The 19929-nt window shown below is 46.5% G+C and overlaps 1 protein-coding gene across 1 annotated transcript; it reads left to right on the plus strand.

The window, feature by feature from the left end:
• The first annotated feature begins 270 nt into the window (after positions 1–270).
• LOC310835116 (thioredoxin) lies at positions 271–19904 on the plus strand. Its single transcript, XM_083719881.1, has 5 exons — positions 271–431; positions 13167–13271; positions 15294–15353; positions 17862–17927; positions 19690–19904. The coding sequence occupies exons 1-5, from the start codon at positions 327–329 to the stop codon at positions 19750–19752; spliced, it is 399 nt and encodes a 132-aa protein (XP_083576007.1). The 5' UTR covers positions 271–326; the 3' UTR covers positions 19753–19904.
• Positions 19905–19929: the final 25 nt, after the last annotated feature.

Raw genomic sequence — 19929 nt, forward strand, 5'->3', positions numbered from 1 at the left:
AATAAATAGGCATGTCCCTTTTATTTATTCTCCCTGTTTTCTCCAACGCCAACCCGCCTTTGGGAAAAGGAGAGCGGGGCAGGGGGAAAAGGGGGGGATTCCCCCCTCTCCCCCGCATCAGAAGCCCAGGGACTTCCCTGGAGGGCGGGGCAGAGAAGGAGGAGGAGATAGGGAAAGGCAGGAAACTCCGCGCCTGCGCACGAGCGAGCCAGCCAACCCTCCCCCCTCGTGTCCCCCTCCTCCTCCCACGGAGCCCCGCGCGCCTGCGCAGCCGCCTCCTCGTCCTCCCCCCGGACTGGGCTGTCCGCCCTGCGATACATAAGGCGATGCAGGGAGGCGGCGCTACGGAAAGAGCCGCTGCAGCCGCCGCCGAGAAGTCGCAGGAACCGCCGGAAGGACGCGCAAAGATGGTGAAGACCGTGGGCAGCCTGGTAAGGGTCTTCCCCCTTGCATTGGGGGGCGTCTTTCCCACGCCAAGGCCCGGGAGGGAGGACCACCGCAGCGGGAGAAGCGCGCGTGCAAAATCCCGGGGTTGCAACATTTGCAGCTACTGACCCCTAACTCCTCCGCCCTCTCCTTTTAAGGGACCTGATCTGACCCCCCCAACCCCGGGGGTGGTGGCTGCAGAGGTACCAACTTGAATGAAATATTTGGGGGGCCCTTACCCACGGGCGTAGCCACAATCCAATTAAATCCAATTAAAAATACAATTAAAATCCAATTAAAAATACTTAACTAACTGTGGTTCTGCTCCACAGTCTGCTCAACAACCCCCCCCCCCCCAAGAATCCTGGCTACGCCCATGGGACACCCCCCCCCAGCATGGAGTAGCTAGGATTTATGTTGGGAGGGGGCGAGCTATCCAAGGTGCCACTGGGCAGTGAGTTAAGTATTTTTATTTATTTAGGGGGGGGAGCAGCTGCCCCCCAACCCAGCAACGCCCATGGGCCCAGGTAAGCCCTGTCGTCCAGCATAACCGGATCGCAAGGCGCACACCAGTTTGAATGGCAATGCCCGTTTCCTTTGGGAGAGAGCGGCTCCAGCCCCCTACAATATTTTATTGGGGAAGGGCTGAAGGGACCTTGGCCCCCTAGGAGTTGGCTCCTTGCCTCTTATCTAGTGTGGAAAAGATCCTTTGGGTGCCTGTTGCATTCTTAGTTCCTTGCGCTTGAAAATAAATACATACATGCAGGGCTTTTACGCTGATGGTGGCTTTGCAGGGGTCAGGAAGAGGCGCTTCTAACTTCCTGAAGTGTCCCTTCTTCTTCTTTTTCTTCTTCCACCGGCCGCCTCCTCTCCCTGCCTGGCATTGCGGCTGCCTCTGCCACCAGGAAAACCTGCCCCAGAGGCTCATTGGGGTTGCATCAGCATCTGCTTCCGCATGTGCCAGTTAAGAGGAGCATTGGGGCATGGGAGCGAGGGCTGTTGTCTGCTTCCATTCCCTCTTCTCCTTGCCTGCATCATCTCAGAGCCCCTTCCTAGCTCTGTGTACGGGGGCTCCTCCTTCTCTGCTTGCTGAGAAAACAACCATGGCGGCCCCCCCAGCACTTTTCCTCCTCCCCCTGGATCTGCCTGATTAAACTCTTCCACAGGGCTGGCTACCTAGAAAGGACACTTTGCCCCCCAGTGGAAGGAGTGGCGGCAGGTACAATCGCCTCCTTGCCGTGGAGAGTTAAGAATCTTGCGGCACAACTCTGCCCATGTGTAAAGTCCGCCGCCGACCAAAGTGTGGTCCTCTTGAGACGGCAGCTTTTCTGGCAACTCCCCGTTTCCGACTCCCGCTTTGAACATCAAGAGTTATTGCCAAGCTCTTATCTGAGCTGCGGCCGCCTCTTTGCCTAGCCCAGGCCTTGTTGTTTGGAGAGTTGTGCCCCACTGCCCCGGCGAAGGGCCTCTTGTGTTCTTGCTGTTCTGGATTTTCCTGCGGCAGACTTTAATGGCTGCTGCGAACGGTTGCAGCAGCAGCGTGGGCACAGAGGGAGGAGGCAAATGGCAGGAGGAGAGACGGCGGTTGCAGCCAAAAAAACGACAATTGCTGTAATAAGCCGCTGCAGAGACACACACTCTCTCTCTGACAAGCTCCTGCATTTTAAGAGATTCCTGGCTGTCCCTTTTTTTTGTAAAAAAAAGGATTCCATCCCTCATTTCCTTGACCTGAAGGGAAGCTTGTGTTAATTGCAGAGGGAGAGATGCTTGCTGCCTTCATCCTTGTTCAGTCCTCTTAGTCGTGCTCGGCCCTCTGTGACCCCATGAACCATGTGTTGGAATTTCTCCTCAAAGCTTCTCCTTTTGTCCATGGAGTGTCCATGGCAAAATACTGGAGTGGGTTGCCAGTTCCTTCTCCAGCTTGCTACCTTACAACTCTATAATTCTATGACTCTTGTAGCATAGTATTCTCCTCTGTTGTTTACATAAACTGCTCATGCGCTAGTGCCCTATGCCCTGGGGGAAGTGGCTGCTTTCAAACCTCACCCCCACCCCCATCCCTGTGACCAGCTGTGCTCAGCCCTAGGAAGGCTTAAATTTTCCTGGACTACAGAAGCAGCATAAGGATTGCAGAGCAGAAACATCCAACTCTGTTGTCAAGCAGGGCACTGCTGCACACTCAAAGATGTCTGTACTGAGAACTGGGAAATAAGTTTTCTCTTTAATGACAACATAATGTTCTGCTCTGGTGGGAAGGTAAATGGCGTTTCCATGCACTGCTCTGGTTTGCCAGAAGCAGCTTAGTCATGCTGGCCACATGACCCGGAAAAACTGTCTGCGGACAAACGCCGGCTCCGGCTCCGGCTCCCTCGGCCAGTAAAGCGAGATGAGCGCCGCAACCCCAGACCTGTCCGCGACTGGACTTAATGGTCAGGGATCCCTTTACCTTTAATGTTAGCAAGTTGGTGAGTTGCCGTTAGGATACAAGTTTCTTCCAATTTAGAGGGTGTGTGTTAGAGGTGTACTGGAACATACTGTAGTTATAAACAACTATTCAAATGCATTGTTTCCTGTGATTTGGGAGGGGACAAGACATCCTTGATTTATTCCTCAATCATATCGGTAACCAGCTGTTTGCTTCTTGATGTTTGCTGAATGTGGTTGTGTGGCTTTGCTCATTTGGGAAGGAAAACTACTGCTTGGAAAAAATTAGTTGGTATGAGCCTAACCCGTTTTTTTTGCTTTTGGTTTTTTAAGCCCTTACGGCTTCTCCTTCTCCATCCCCACAATTCATGCTCTACTTTCTCTTGTATTCCTCTTTCTAGCATCCCTTCCCTGGCCTAAGCGGAAAAGTTGAAATGTGGCTAGCTTTCTAATCCTGACGTGCCCTAGGGATGAAACTGAAAGGATGACTGTCTTTTGCTTCTTCCACCCTCAGCAGAGATTTCCGGTAGCCACCCCAATGTCTGAGAAATGACTCACAGTGGCACAGGGAAGTTTTTCTCGGGCTGGTTTCATCTGCTATCATTGAGACATAAAAGGTTGTCTTGGGTTAGCAGCGCTTAAACACTGCTTTGGGAGAGGAGGGCTGGAGTGTTGAAGGGAAATGCCAGAAGGCAACAAAACTAAAAGCATTTGCATCTTAAAACAACAACAACAAAACTTGCATTTTGTAGAGATCTTTCTCTCCCTCCTTCCAGTTTTAAGCCTATTGTGACTTGGTAAGGTAGGCCAGTCTTTTCAGGGTGGGATCGATTACAAAAAATGCAGCCAGTGAGCTTATTGCTGTCAGATGACAGATGAACTTCCTGGCTTCCCCTTTAACAAGACATTGACCTGTTACAGGCTAAAGTTATGGAGGTCCCCCAGTGTCTGTGGGTGCGTTCATTGGAATTTAGCAAGAATCCAGCCCCAGATCTGGATTTTCTGCCTCTTCATAGAGAGTTCCTGGAAGATGTTTGCCCCAGCTCTTTCCATGACAGCTTCAAAGAAGGAAGCTCTGTAACTTACTAAGCTCTAGTCCATTGCTGAGCTGTTATCTCCTAACCTTTAGCTTGACTCTTTCTCCCTACTGTGATCTTTAGGTTATTGCCGCTTGAGCTCTTCTCAGTCATGTTGAATTGTTTTTGCTGGCCTCTTAATATAGTTGAAACATAAGGGTATTCCTTCTCTGCTCTCATCCCCTTTATGTAAATACAGTCAAACCTCGGTCCCTGAACATTGGAACGTTTCGGCTCCCAAACGCCGAAAACCCAGAAGTAAATGCTCCGGTTTTCGAATGTTTTTGGAAGTTGAACGTCTGACGCGGCTTACGCTTGAGTGCAGGAAGCTCTTGCAACCAATCAGAAGCTGTGCCTTGGTTGTCAAACATTTCGGAAGCCAAATGGGCTTCCAGAACGGATTACGTTAGATGGCCACGGTTAGACTGTACAGGGAGATTGTAACTGTAAGCACTTACTAGGAAGTTAGCACGACCGATCACAGTGGGACTCGCTTCTGAGGAAACATGTGCAGCTTGCGCTCTGCCATACGGCATACAGACTATCCTTTCACATTCTGTTTCCCTGCTGGAAATGCTCTTCTAACTCTCCACTGGATTGCTTTTTCAGTATCCCTTAAATTTGGTGTCGTGCTTGAATCTAGCCTTTTTGCTATCCAGTGAGGCGTTGCTGCTACTTTATTCCTTTAAGTGACCTGCAGTGCTAGAAACTCAGATATACAAGCTAGGCGCCAAATGGCTCCTTAAACCAAGGTTGCAGTTGCCAAAACAGATTGTCTAGTTGCCGTTTGGGGGCAAGACAACTCTAAAGTTTTATTTTCCAAATGATGGACTGACCGGGATTGATTCTCAGTTAGATTTCTACCTAGTTCAGATGACAGCCTTGAGCTAGGTTAGGAACTTTGAGAACTTTCTTTCCTTAAGTCACTTGATCCAGGAAGAGTCTGCAAATCTAATGGCTTTTCCGACCTCTTTCTTAATGGTGACACAGACCATTCATAATGTAGGAATAAACAGCACCCATTCAAGTTGAAACCCCATCCCCATTAAAACAAAAAGTTTGCAGGAATCCAAAAAAGGTACATGTCACCAGACCACATTGGACCACATTCACACCTATGTGAAGAGGCCCCGAGGTCTGGTCGGTGCGATGTGTGAAAAGACTTTAGCTTCCTCAGGTGAACTTGTGCTTTGTAAAAACAGAAGTCACACGGTTTCTGTTTTGCCAGCTGTAACACAAAATATTGCAACTCTGGGAAGTCCAGAATGCCAGTTTTGAATGAAACGCCGTGTGGCAAATTGAAATCAGGCAAATCGGTCCCAGTTTCACAGTGTGCAGCAAAAGCCACAAGTGTTCTAAAAATAATTGCTGTGGTGCCATCCAGTTTCACCATGAGAATAATACCTTGGATGTTGAGATCCCACGAGAGCAGTGCTAGAAACTCAGATATATAAGCTAGGCACCAAAGGGCTCCTTAAACGTAGGTTGCAGTCGCCTAAACGGAATCCCTAATTGCCATTTTGGGGCGAGACGGTTCTAAAGTTTTATTTTCCAAATGATGGACTGACGGGTTGATTCTCAGTTAAGCATCTGTCTAGTTCAGATGAAAACCTTGAGCTTGGAGACTGCAAGAAGGAAAGTCCCTTGATCCAGAGACAGGTCACATATAAATTAGCCTATTCCGACCTCTGTTTCTTAATGGTGACAGGTATCATTCATAATGTAGGAATATTCTTCACAACGGTGAGCAGAGCAGTGGGACGGGACAAGCGAAGACACGCTGCAACCATTCACTGTAACGTCGTTCACTGTTCCTGCTCAGGCTGCACAGAAAAAGCATTTTGGTTCCTGAAATTCATTCCGATTGTGAAGATAAAATGTAACTGATAGAATTCTACAGGATGGGGCATTGATGTGTGAAAACAGTTTGGGTCCAGTTATTTCCAGGCATGCACCTCCAGATGGTGGAGATGCCATCCTGGTGCCCAGGCATCTTGGTCACAAGTGGCTCATGGCCAGGTGCAAAATGCGCCTGGCTAATTTTGAACACTCGTAACCCGAAATGGCAGCAATCCCTATGTGTCGCACTTTCTGCCACCTGTTTAAGAGTGATTTGAATCTTTAGCTTGTCTCTTTCATCTCCTCTCCACTTATAACACCTGTGGACTTGTAGTGTCTTCGTTTATACAGTGGTACCTCAGGTTAAGTACGTAATTCGTTCCAGAGGTCCGTATTTAACCTGAAACTGTTCTTAACCTGAAGCACCACTTTAGCTAATGGGGCCTCCTGCTGCTGCCGCGCCGCCGGAGCACAATTTCTGTTCTCATCCTGAAGCAAAGTTCTTAACCCGAGGTACTATTTCTGGGTTAGCGGAGTCTGTAACCTGAAGCGTATGTAACCTGAAGCGTATGTAACCTGGGGTACCACTGTATTGGAGGGAATGCTGTTTATTTAATAGTAAACAATAGTAAACAATAATAAATAGTAAACATTTAATGAACACCATCCTCTTTAAATGCCACTTAGGTTAAAGCCTGGGTTATTCCACAATGCCCTATATGATTATCATTGTGAGCTTTGTAGATATATATTTATACCTTGGCAAATAGGAAGATCTTCTGAGCAAGTACCATGTTATTATTGTTGCAACCGACTGCCTCTTGATTAAACTGGCCTGTAATTTGTGGGCAAGCATCTATTAGTTTAGACTTCAGAAGAAGCTTTCTCTGAACAGCAACTTAACATGGAAATGTGGAATAAGCTTATTAGGAGTAGACTGTTGCCTTGTCATTAGGAACAGACTGCTTGCTGCCTTGTATGGCACAAAGGAAATTTGAGAGATACTGTTGGGACTTCTTGGCCATTCATTGGTGACCTTCACAGGTTGATTTTTCTGCCAAAGCAGCTTACAATTTCAAATGCTAAAACAAATGATGTGAACTGTAATAAGGGTTGAGTCATAGATGGCCGTCTTTTAAGTTTCCAAGTAACATCTCTTCAGTGGTTGTGAGAGGAAAGGGCTCTCTCGCTTTAACAATTGGGTGACACCTTGAGAGGGCCTTCTTGAATTCCTAAGTCAGTGTGGTTTAATGGACTTGTCTGACGGCTCATTCAGCTATTGTGGCTGGTGCACATGCTTCTGCTGAACGGTAGGTCTATAGGGAGCTATAGAGTTTGATCGCTGGACCCTCTAATGTATTGTCTACGTTAGGGGTGGTCAACTCCCAAGAGACTGCGGTCTACTTGCAGAATTAAAAACTGGCAGTGATCTACCCCCATTTTTTGGGGGGCGGGGGTTCAGGTCAAAGTTCTCGAGTTTTTTTTAGGGAAGAGGAAAGCCCTGGTTTTAAGGGTTTGGGGGAAAACATAGGAACAGCCATTCACCAACAAATCGCTGGGGAAACAGCCTCACTCAGTAAACTCCATCTTCTGTTCTGCAGATCATGAAACAATGGAGGGCAAGGCAAGGGGGCTCGGCTGAAAATGATTTCAGCAGTGCTAAGGAAAGGGACCCTGCGATCGACCGCTATCTACCAAAACCTCCCGGGGATCTACCAGTAGATCGCGATCGACCTATAGGACGTCCCTGGTCTACATTAATTAGCAGCAGCTTGAAATTTGACACATTTTGCACCTGGGTATCAGCCACTAGCGACCGAGTAAAGATGTCTGGGTGCCAATATGGCGCCTGAGGTCTCCTCCATCTGAAGGCAGTGTTAGAAACTCAGATATATAAACTAGATGCTAAATAGCTCCTTAAACCAAGGTTACAGTCACCAAAATGGAATCTCAGATTGCCATTTGGTGGCAAGACGGCTCCTTTTTTTTCAAAGGATGGATTGACTGGGATTGATTCCCAGTTAAACATCTGGCTAGTTCAGAGGACAACCTTGGGCCAGGTTAAGAGCTTTGAGAACTTCAAAAGGAACGGTCCCTTGATCCAGGGACAGCCCTCATTATTGGCCTATTCTGATCTCTTTTTCTGAATGGTGACACGGACCATTCATAACGTAGGAATGTTCTTCACAACGGTGAGCAGAGCAGTGGGACGGGGCAAGCGAAGACAAGCTGCAACCATTCACTGTAACGTCGTTCACTGCTCCTGCTCAGGCTGTACAGAAAAAGCATTTTGGTTCCTGAAATTCATTCCGATTGTGCAGTTAAAATATAACTGATAGAATTCTACAGGATGGGGTATTGACGTGTGAAAACAGTCTGGGTCCAGTTATTTCCAGGCATGCACCTCCAGATGGTGGAGATGCCATCCTGGTGCCCAGGCATCTTGGTCACAAGTGGCTGACGGCCAGGTACAAAATGCGCCTGGCGCCTGGCTAATTTTGAACACTGTCTGGAGGTGGCTGCCTGGGGGATCCTTGGATCTTGACTGTTTTCACAAAGAATTCTACAGGATGGGGGAATTCTATCTGCTGTGTTTTATCTGCAAAATCAGAATGAATTTATGGAACCAAAAAATATGACTTTTGAGCCGTCTGGCCCAAAAATGTCAACTAGGCATTCAGTTTTGGCGACTGTAACCCTGCTTGAAGGAGCCATTTGCTGCCCAGCTTGTATATCTTAGTTTCTAACACTGGGTGGGGCATTCCTGATGCTACAGAGCTACCAAGGATTGTGTGTGGAACCTTCTGCCTGCACATCAAATGCTCCACTTCTAAGCTTGAGGACCTTTCTGTCTCAATATCTTGGATGGCGGTATCCTATATCCTTGCCCAGCTCCTTTTGTGTATCCTGTGAGGTAAAGGGACCCCTGACCATTAGGTCCAGTCGTGACTGACTCTGGGGTTGCGGCGCTCATCTCGCTTTATTGGCCGAGGGAGCCAGCGTACAGCTTCCGGGTCATGTGGCCAGCATGACTAAGCCGCTTCTGGCAAACCAGAGCAGCGCACGGAAACGCCGTTTACCTTCCCGCCAGAGCGGTACCTATTTATCTACTTGCACTTTGACGTGCTTTCGAACTGCTAGGTTGGCAGGAGCAGGGACGGAGCAACAGGAGCTCACCCCATCGCGGGGATTTGAACCACTGACCTTCTGATCGGCAAATCCTAGGCTCTGTGGTTTAACCCACAGCGCCACCTGTGTCCTCCTCCTTAAAGAGCAAAATCTTTGAACTCTGCTTATTCTTAGCACTTGTTACATTGTTCTATCTCGGAAATGGCTACAAAATATTTGGGCAGGTTCCCTTTTTTTGGCTTTGTAAACCGTCCTTGGACTTGGGTTTATTTGTCCAAGATAGCTGTGTGTATGCCATTTTCCCAAAAAAAATCCTTTTTTGAAATGGGTGTTCTCAAAACTTCTTAGTATAAGGTATTTCTTTTTTATAATGTGGATACACGATGTTCAGCCAGCAACAAAATGGTGCATGCCAGGGGTGCATTGCAGCTGAGATTTCATAATCTTTAATGGCAAAGTTGGCTGGGATAAGAATGTTGTTTTCTTTGTCTTGAATACACTCTGAATATAATGTCCAAAGGGGAATGCAGCAGTTTCTTAGACTTGGACTCTCTCTTCCCTCCCCAACCCCTAATTTTCTTTCCAATTTGCTTGACTGCATTTGGAGTTGCTGAATTTCTTAAGACTTGAATGCAAGCCAAGGCCATCGCCGTAGGCACGAACCTATCTTTGATTCTAGCACAGTGGTTCTCCGGACAGCTTGGTCCAAATTCATACACAGTACAATTCCAGGAAGGTTATTTTGCAAAAGTTCACTGAGTGCAACAATTGGGCGTCCAGACTTCTTCACTTGGTTCCAAGTGGCTGATAACCGGGTGCAAAATACTCCAGGCGAATTTTGAGCGCTGCTTAAAACTTGCTATAAAGAGACATGAAAAAGGAATGGTGTACATGTTCTCTGTTTTAAATGATGTAAAGTTGGGCAAGGCCTTACGTTACTGAAAACAGTTTTAAAATGTACTGAATTTTGGTACAGTGGTACCTCGGGTTAAGTACTTAATTCGTTCCGGAGGTCCGTACTTAACCTGAAACTGTTCTTAACCTGAAGCACCACTTTAGCTAATGGGGCCTCCTGATGCTGCTGCCGCGCCGCCGGAGCACGATTTCTGTTCTCATCCTGAAGCAAAGTTCTTAACCTGAAGCACTATTTCTGAGTTAGCAGAGTCTGTAAGCTGAAGCATATATAACCTGAAACGTATGTAAACTGTATATCCAAAGAGCTGTGCATTCCTTATACTCTTCCAAAAGGATAGTCATCTAGGGTACAAAGTGCACCTGCAACTTTCAAACGGCCCTGTTTGATAGTTGTATTTTTGGTCACGCTACCGGTTGTGCAGGTTTTTCTTAGAAAAGTTTCCATGGATGAACGCTGAGAAAACATTACAACTCTCAGTGCGTGGCTTGTGGACCGCATTGTGCAGCAGGGCAATTCGACCTCAGTAGATCTTCATTCTTAATTCCACTCCTGTATATGTTGTTGTTTGCAGTCTGCCTTGATTTGGGTTGCAACCCCATCCTGGGTCTTGACTGAAGACTCAGTGGCTTGCACTCTCCCACTCCTCCTCCTCCTGTTGTGCTGCTCTACTAACCAGTGTTAGAAACTGGGATAGAAAAGCTAGAAGCCCAATGGCTCCTGGGACCTGGGTTGTGGGCGCCAAAACAGAATGTCTAGTTGTCATTTTGGGGTGTGTGCGGCAACACTTTTTATTACCTTGATAAGCATGAAGTAATACACAGTTCACATAAAGCGATACATTGTTAATATCACATTTTTAAGAGAAATTGTTTAATTGGGTGTTGACAATAAAAATATGGGCACCATACTTCAGTTTTCAAAACACACTACTCTTTATTGTTAAACTCCTTAACGTTTTGCCTATCCTTAACATATACAGTGGTACCTCAGGTTAAGTACTTAATTCGTTCTGGAGGTCCGTACTTGACCTGAAACTGTTCTTAACCTGAAGCACCACTTTAGCTAATGGGGCCTCCTGATGCTGCTGCACCGCAGAAGCACAATTTCTGTTCTCATCCTGAAGCAAAGTTCTTAACCTGAAGCATATGTAGCGGAGTCTGTAACCTGAAGCATATGTAACCTGAGGTACCACTGTACTCGGGAGCTTCAAAGCACATACATTTCAGTCATCCTGGAGGGTCAGCCAGGCTCCAAAAATGGCACCCAGACTTTTTGAGGGGCTCGCAAATGGAGAATCTTTAGGCGCAAAATGCACCTGGCGCCCTGTTAATTTCGAACCCTGCTACTAACCCAGCACCAGGTGAAGGGAGAGTTTCAGAGAGCATGGGATTCACCCCTCAGCCTCCCTTGTTTAAATGTTTAAATCTTGGCTACTAGCCGAGTTCACCGGACTCGTGGCTGGAGGCGTGGGCTGTGTTGACATGCCACGTTCCCCTCCATTAGTTGTGCTACTTTCTGGCTAGTAGCGATTCCAGGAAGATGAAATTATTCAAGCCTCGCTGACTGCGGGGAAATGGTTTTGAAGCTGTCCACCAAAGTAATGGAAATGGATATTGACATAAGATACATTCAAAGAAGCATGCCAACTTCAAAGTGCATGCACTTAGGTAGGCCCTGGGGAATGCAACCCAAAACCTTCCAGTGAGTTCTCAAAATCTAACTTGAAAGCTGCATTCCCTGGGCAAAGGTTGGGGAGATGCGGAAGGCTGCACTCAAAGGCTGTGTTCAATATCTTTTCTTACAGCTTGTTCCGCAGAGAGATCTTTACACCCAGTGTTAGAAACTCAGGTATATAACCTAGGCGCCAAATGGCCTCTTAAACCAAGGTCACAGTCGCCAAAACGGAATGCCTAGTCGTCATTTTGGGGCAAGGTGGCTCTAAAGTCTTATTTTTCAAATGGTGGACTGGCTATCAATTAAGCATCTGGCCACTTCAGAGGACGACCTTGAGCTAGGTTAAGAACTTGGAGAACTTGAAGAAAAGTCCCTTGATCTGGGGACAGTCCCCATATCTATTGGCCTCTTCCAACCTCTTTCTTAATGGTAACACGTTCATGTTGTTGTTGTTTAGTCATTTAGTCATGTCTGACTCTTCGTGACCCCATGGACCAGAGCACGCCAGGCACTCCTGTCTTCCACTGCCTCCCACAGTTTGGTCAAACTCATGCTGGTAGCTTCGAGAACACTGTCTAACCATCTCATCCTCTGTCATCCCCTTCTCCTTGTGCCCTCCATCTTTCCCAGCATCAGGGTCTTTTCCAGGGAGTCTTCTCTTCTCATGAGGTGGCCAAAGTATTGGAGCCTCAGCTTCAGAATCTGTCCTTCCAGTGAGCACTCAGGGCTGATTTCCTTAAGAATGGATAGGTTTGATCTTCTTGCAGTCCATGGGATTCTCAAAAGTCTCCTCCAGCACCATAATTCAAAAGCATCAATTCTTCTGCGATCAGCCTTCTTTATGGACCAGCTCTCACTTCCATACATCACTACTGGGAAGACCATAGCTTTAACTATATGAACCTTTGTTGGTAAGGTGATGTCTCTGCTTTTTAAGATGCGAGAATATTCTTCACAACTGTGAGGAGGGCAATGGCAAGTGGAGCCAAGCAACAACCATTAAATATAATGTTTACTTCTCCTGCACAGAAACAGCTTTTCGGTTCCAGAAATTTATTCTGAAACCTGGAAAACCTGAACAGCCAGTGAGAAATATACTGGATGGAGCCCTGATCTGGCTCGGTGTAAGGCCGTTCCCTAAGGATGTAAACAACCACTTGGTTATGGCCTGTAAGGACGGCTTCCCAGGGCACCTGTGGGCTTAGTAACTTCCATGGATTGCAGAGCTCGGAACAAATTGATGTGGTTAAAGGTTGGCACAAAGTGTTCTCATGCGGCAACTGCGTGGTGACATGGGTTTGCAATGCTTGCCTGCTCTCAACAGATGTGCTTCCTGATTCCTTAGCTTTTAGCCGGCATTCCATCCTGTTGCTCTTTTTGTCAGGTTCTGGGGCGATCTGAATGCAGACCACCCCTCTGGAAGGCATTTTCCAAAAGGCGAAACAGAAACAAGTCTTCGGCGTGCCTTTATTTGCTTTTCGCAGCACTTCCAAATCTCTTCCTGCATCGTGGGGGGGGGGGGGGCAGGTATGGACCTTGGGACAGGCTGTTTCAGTTTTGGATTCGGCCTTTGAAAAAGTGCTTCAGAAACAGAGTTGCATCTTTTTATGTAGGAGGGGCGCCTGAATTAATTGAAACTGCCCCTATAAACTGGTTTCTCTCTCTTCTCTCACCCTGCCCAGACGGAATTTCAGGCAGAATTGACAAATGCTGGTGGAAAGCTCATAGTCGTCGACTTCTCTGCCACATGGTGCGGACCATGCAAAATGATCAAGCCGTTCTTCCACGTAAGTAAACTGCTCTGAGTCTACCGGGTGGATAAAATCAATGAACTTTAAAAAAAAAAATCAGATTTTTTAAAAAATTAAATCAGATTTTTAAAATAAAATGCTTTTGGAGCAAAAATCTTTCTAAAGATAGCTTCCATTTAAGTTACATTATAGTCCAAAGGCTGTTCATCAGGAAATAAGGATTTGTTTTAAGTTTTTCATGTGTGCTAAAACTAAAAACTAAACTAAAATAAAATAAAATAAAATGCTTTAAATCAAGTCTTCCTGACTAGTGATTTAAATCGATTTGATTTAAATCAAATCCACCCTGAATATCTAGTTGTCATTTTGGGGCAAGAGGGTTCTAAAGTTTTACTTTTCAAATGGTGGACTTACTATCAGTTAAACATCTGGCTAGTTGAGATATGGCAACCTTGAGGCAGGTTAAGAGCTTAGAGAACCTGGAGAGAAGTCCCTTGCTCCAGGGACTGTCCGCATATCTACTGGCCTGTTCTTACCTCTTTTTCTTAATGGTGACATGAACCATTCATAACGTAGGAATGTTCTTCACAACTGTGAGCAGGGCAGTGGACAGGGTAGGTGGAGACAAGTGACAACAGTGAGCTATCACATCGTTCACTACTCCTGCTCAGGCTGCACAGAAAAAGATTTTTTCTTCCAGAAATTCATTCTGGTTGTGCAGATAAAATATAACCGATAGAATTCTACAGGAAGGGGTATGAGTGTGTGAAAAGATCCCCAGAATGTGGAGATGTCACATGCCATCATGGTGCCCAGGCATCTTCTTTTTTTTTAAAAAAAATAATTTTTATTGAATGGTTTTATGTTACAAAAAACAATACAGCCATACCACCACTAAATATGATTAAGAAATAAAAATTACATGCATCAATATTTAGTTTGTTATTTGTTATTAACCGTCTTATTTCCTCCCAAACATTGCATGCAACAACACACATATGTGCAGACATCCACACCTGCACAGAAAATGATAATAATGAAAGTAAATATTTTTTCCCCTTTTATCTTCCAAAATCTTTTCTTCAACTTTGACTTCCTGTCAAGTCCCTTTGCATATGTTTTAACTTACATTTGGCCCTGGTGCCTGGCTAATTTTGAACCCTGAATAGTGCTCCTATACATTTTTAAGATGGGGCACTTTGATTTCCTCCCTGCCGTCCCAGCACAACAGGAGATGAGACCATTTTGTCATCTTCTTCCCCTTGGCAGTTGCCAATCACCTTTTTGCCTGCAGACCAGACTTGGCATCTTGCTCATCATGAGAGATGGCTGGAACGTGACTGAGGACTAGAATTTGTGGGAGAAGCCATGGTTGCCTTGTTCATGGGCTTGTGTGGATGGGAGGTACTTGCAAATTGACATTGGTCCTGCTCAACAGCCTCAAACATCAAGAGGGCGGACTCTTGAATTGTCCCCTCAGCTTCCTTCCGGCTTTCCCGTAGCCCATGAACCCTGAGGAGGAGAGAGCAGAGCAATAAAGGTTCTGCCCACTGATTCAGCTGCTTGCCCTAGCTGCCAGGGAACGAGAATGACCCATGGCCAAAGTGGAAGGCTCCCAAAGATGAACCTTGCCCAGCCTTTTGAAGGGTCCTCTACCCAACATGTCAACTCCTTTTATGCTCATATTGACCCCACCATCTCTGCCACTTGCTTGGGGGTGGCTAACAGGGCTTCCATGTATGAGAGAGTAGATAACTCACTGCTGGAAGGGAAGCTATAGGGAACCAGGCAAGAGGGTCTTCTCGGTAGTGGCGCCCGCCCTGTGGAACGCCCTGCTGTCAGATGGCAAGGAGATGAAGACGACAACTTTTAGAAGACATCTGAAGGCAGCCCTGTTTCAGGAAGGTTTTGAATGTTTGACATTTTAGGTTTTTATATGTGCTGGAAGCTGCCCAGAGTCGTTGGGACAACCCAACCAGCTGGGCAAGGTTGATTCTTCTTCTTTTTCTTAGCAATGGTATCTCTAGTATAACCCTCTCTCCTTTCTTTACCCAACAGAGTCTTCTCGAAAAGTATCCAGATGTAGTGTTTATTGAAATCGATGTGGATGATGCTCAGGTAAATTCTAGAGTGTGGCTGTCAAACTTGAAGTGTGTGTGTGTGTGTGTGTGTGTGTGTGTGTGTGTGTGTAAGAGAGAGAGAGAGAGAGAGAGAGAGAGAGAGAGAGAGAGAGAGAGAGAAAGCTGTAGCTATGCATTTTAAGGACTCGTGTCTTGGGGAAACTCTCACACTTTGCAGAGGGTTCTGGACAGTGTCCTCCTAGGGGCACTCAGACTTCGTTGCCAAGTATTCAGCTTGGGACCGGGACCACCTGAAGCATGGTGTCAGAGCCACCCGAGGTCCCAGCTCACAAGAGACCAAAATCCAGTCCAAGTTATATACAAAAGGTTTTATTGAAGAACATTGTTGTCGTTACATCCAAGCTCCGTGGCTCAGCATCTGTTACCCTTAGATGTTTGAAGTCCCCTCTGAGTCAGTCCCGCCCCTGCACCAGCTTAAGAGGCTTGTACTGCTCCACCTTTTCCTCTCCTTCCTTTTCCGCAGGGTCTTCCTGCCCCCCTGTGCTCCCTCCCTTCGGGACTCCCCCGAGGCTGAGTCTTCTGACGCCTGCTCCCCCCTCCTTCGTGCTTTGGGACCAGGCTCCTCCTCAGGGCTCTCCTCATTTCCGCGCGCCTCCACATTTGAACTTGGCGCGCGTACGTTGCCTCTGACCTTCCTTTCGACCGTTACGCTACTCTCGGTACTACACTCCTCCCCTTCCGGCAGGACGTTCTGCTCCGAACTCCTTCCCCTCTCTGCTCCCTGTTCTGCTCCTTCTGACACACTGGTAACTCCACCCCCTTCACTCCGTTCCGACGGAGAGGCCGGTCCCGATCTCCAACCCCCACTGGGGATTCCCTCTTCGTTCCCCTGCTTCTGACTGCTTCCCTCTCTACTGCCCCTTGGCCTGACCAGGGGGGCTCCCTTTTGGGAATCCTCGGATTCACTAGACGGACTCACTGACAACCTCGGGTCATCGTCGTCCTCTTCCTCGTCACCCTGGGACCCCTCCCCCTCGCTCTCTGTCCCTGAAACCCTGACACATGGTCTCACCCCTTTTAGACCAACTGGATCACTGCGATCTGTGGAAGGGTCCTCTTGCAGATGCCCATCTTATCAAGAGGTCTGTTCTGCGCAACACAGGGATCAGCCTTTAGTGCTCTGACACCCAAACTTCAGAATTTCCCTCTCCTTGAACACTCAACGGGCTCTGCCTCTTCTTGGGGTCTGCAGAAGACCTTCCTCTGTCAACAAGCCGTTTAGGTTGCCGCCTTTCCCAGCCTTTGTTGGGAATGCTTTTAGGATATATCATTGTTTAGTCCTGTGTTGTTTACCACCCTGGCCTCCTCTGGGAGAAAGGGTGTCTCTTATGTTTAACGAACAACCCCAGGCTTCACCAGAACAAACTGAAAAGAGCTTCATGCTATCGCAATCCCAGAAATAAGGATGGAACTATGTAAAGGTGAGCCTGGGCTTTTAAAACTGCTCGAAATGCAGAATTTCTCTTGCCAAGGAGCCCTGGGAACTTGTAGCTTGACCAGTGCTGACCATTCCATTCTCCAGCCTTGGCTTCACAGAACTAAACTTCCCAGGCAAGAGGAAATTTACTGTTTAAACTAGCTTCACTACGTGGTGTGGTAGATAGGGTGTGATATTTTGCAATTCTCGGCATTTACCCAGCTGCAATTTACAAAAAAAATTTTTTGGGGGGGTATAGAAATGGTATAGAAGTTTAGAATACATATTGGCTATTCCTCCATTAGCCCTAAGGGTAGACGAGCATGACATTGTGCAATTGGAACATTGCTGTTCCATAGTTTTTATTCCCCTATGGCCAAGAGAAATGCAAATGGGCGACTTGTGCATAATATGGTTTGCCTTGGTGCAGGCAAAACTTAAGGTCCACAAATGACAACATTTTGGAGGTCCCAGGTCGCAAGGTGGTTAGATTGGTCGCAACTAGGGCCAGGGCCTTTTCAGTACTGGCCCCGAGTTGGTGGAACGCTCTGTCACAAGAGACCGGTGCCTTGCGGGACTTGACATCTTTCTGCAGGGCTTGCAAGACAGAGCTGTTCCGCCTGGCCTTTGGTTTGGACTCAGTCTGACCTTTGTTTTCCTCCCCTTATGATTTTGATCTATGGGCTACTTTTAAAATGAGGCTGCATTTTAACCTGTATTTTAAATTGGTCCCCCCCCCCCATTATGAGTTTGCTGTAATTTTACTGGTGTTAGCCAACCTGAGCCTGGCTCTGGCCGAGGAGGGTGGGGTATAAATATTTATTATTATTATTATTATTATTATTATTATTATTATTATTATTATTATTAAATGAGCTGCAGCTTCTTCCTTGCCTTGTGGAAAATATCCCTGTTGCATCTTATTCTTCTCCTTCCCTCCCTCTCCTCTCCCCCTCCCCCTCGAATCTTTATAAGTGGTTCAGCTTCTTTTCAGGTTTTCCTGATCTTGGGTACCACCTCCTGTGCTCACCTGAGACTAATACAGATAACCTCTTTCATCTCCTCTAGGATGTTGCCGCTCACTGTGACGTCAAGTGCATGCCAACATTCCAGTTCTACAAGAACAATCAAAAGGTATGTGTAGTCCCACATTTACCGGCAAAACATCTTGGGGGGGGGGCATGGGACACCACCTCCAGAATTATTATTTTTGGGTGGGGAAGGGAGGCACTATATTCAGTTGTTGGGTGTCTTGTGAGGCATCCCTCTTGGCTCAACCTACCTGGATTTCTGCCCTTCCTACCCAACACTCCATACAAGGTTGTATGTACAGTGGTGCCTTGCTTCTCAAACTTAATCCGTTCCGGGAGTCCGTTCGACTCCCAAAACGTTTCGAAAACCAAGACGTGGCTTCCGATTGGCTACAGGAGCTCCCTGCACTTAGTCGGGAAGCTGCAGAAGCCGTGTCGGACGTTTGGCTTCCGAAAATTGCTCGCAAACTGGAACACTCGCTTCTGGGTTTGCGGCATTTGGGAGCCGATTTGTTCAGGAGCCAAGCCGTTCGGGAAACAAGGTACCACTGTATACAGGGAGACACACCTGGTGGCAAAGGGATGCCTTTTGAGTCTACCTCTGAGGCTTCTGGCACCAGATTGCTTCATGTGCATCACTTGTTAGGTTATGGGTAGCAGTGGCTGTGGCCGGGGGAATACTGCAATTCTCTGGCAGTATTCAAAATTAGCCAGGCATGTTTTGTGACTGGCCGGGGTCCCATTCTGCCATGTGGAGATCTCTGGGTGCCAGGCTGGCAACAGACAACTCCACCTGGCTGGTCCCTCCAGCTTTCTTGAGCAGGTAAGTAGAAAAGCTTATTTATTGCATTTATAGCCCCCTCCTCAGTTAATCCCTGCAACGACCCCGTGAGGTGGGTTACGAGGCTGCGACTAGCTCCAAGGGCACGCAGCGACCTTCAGGACGGAATGGAGATTTGAACCCTGATCCCCCAGGTCCTGGTCTGACACTCTAACCACTAAACCACACTGCCTCCCTAGAGTACTTCTGCTCTGGGGCAGCTTTATAAATTAAGCAGATAAATAAATAAATAGGGGGGAAGCAAAATGTTCCTTAGAGAACGATTGAAATATTTTCCTTGAAGCTTGAATTTCTTTTATTCCAGATTGTTTTATTTGATGTTTTGATATGCTCTCAACCACTTTAGAGATTTTTCCTTTAAAATATAAAGCAGCGTAGAAATGAGGAATAATGATAAAATCTTGCTGATTAAAAGGAATATTTGTTTGTGGTGATGGAACCTTGGTTTAAGGTGCCATATATATATGTGTGGGATGTTATTAGGGTTTATAGAGAAAAGTACAAAACTTTTTTGTCCAAACTGAATCTTATCTAAATGCAATAAAAACAAAGAGGAGGAGGAGAAAGGGGTAAAGAAAAAGATTTAATTAAAAAAAAAGATTAAGAGGGAGAAAATAAAATTCAGAAGGGACTTCCGATTCTTCTGTCTGCTATATGTAAACAACATTCACTTCTTCTACTCCAATAGAACACCCAACAATTAGCCTTATATGTTTGAGTTTCTAACACTGCACAAGTAATAACAAAAGTGGAATTCTGAGGTTAGGATGAATGACAGAGAGAGAGGCTGGAAACTGAGAATGAAGCTGCTAAGAAACCTGTGTCTGGTGACTTCTGTCTGGAACAGGAGAAAATTACAATCGTCTTGACACGAAAAGCACGCATCTTTTGAGCGTCCATAAACTATAAGTCTTAGCAAGTGTGCATTTCTGTGTGACTTTGAATGTTCTCAATTTGTCTGCTTTGTTACTTCAAAAGTGATGGTTTGAAAGAAAGGCCTGAACTTGGAATTCCTGTATTTCAGGTGCATGAATTCTCTGGAGCGAACAAAGAGAAGCTGGAAGAAACCATCAAGAATCTAAAGTAACCTAACCCACAGATTCCTAAATCATAAAAAAGTGCTGACTGTTAAATTATAGCCTTTTCTACATAATGAACTGATCAAGTTAGATCATGTATCCAAATACACTTTTGACTCGTTGGCCTGTAAATGAGAAGAATAAAAATGTATAAAACGGGTGTCGCTGCATGAATCTTGTGGTTT

The sequence above is a fragment of the Podarcis gaigeae genome (genome assembly GCF_964106915.1).
Source record: "Podarcis gaigeae genome assembly, chromosome: 17".
NCBI lineage: Eukaryota > Metazoa > Chordata > Lepidosauria > Squamata > Lacertidae > Podarcis > Podarcis gaigeae.

Coding starts and splice junctions, on each gene's coding strand:
- LOC310835116 (XM_083719881.1), top strand. CDS start 327: ATGCAGGGAGGCGGCGCTACGGAAAGAGCCGCTGCAGCCGCCGCCGAG. Junction 432..13,166: donor TGAAGACCGTGGGCAGCCTG/GTAAGGGTCTTC, acceptor CACCCTGCCCAG/ACGGAATTTCAGGCAGAATT. Junction 15,354..17,861: donor TCGATGTGGATGATGCTCAG/GTAAATTCTAGA, acceptor CATCTCCTCTAG/GATGTTGCCGCTCACTGTGA.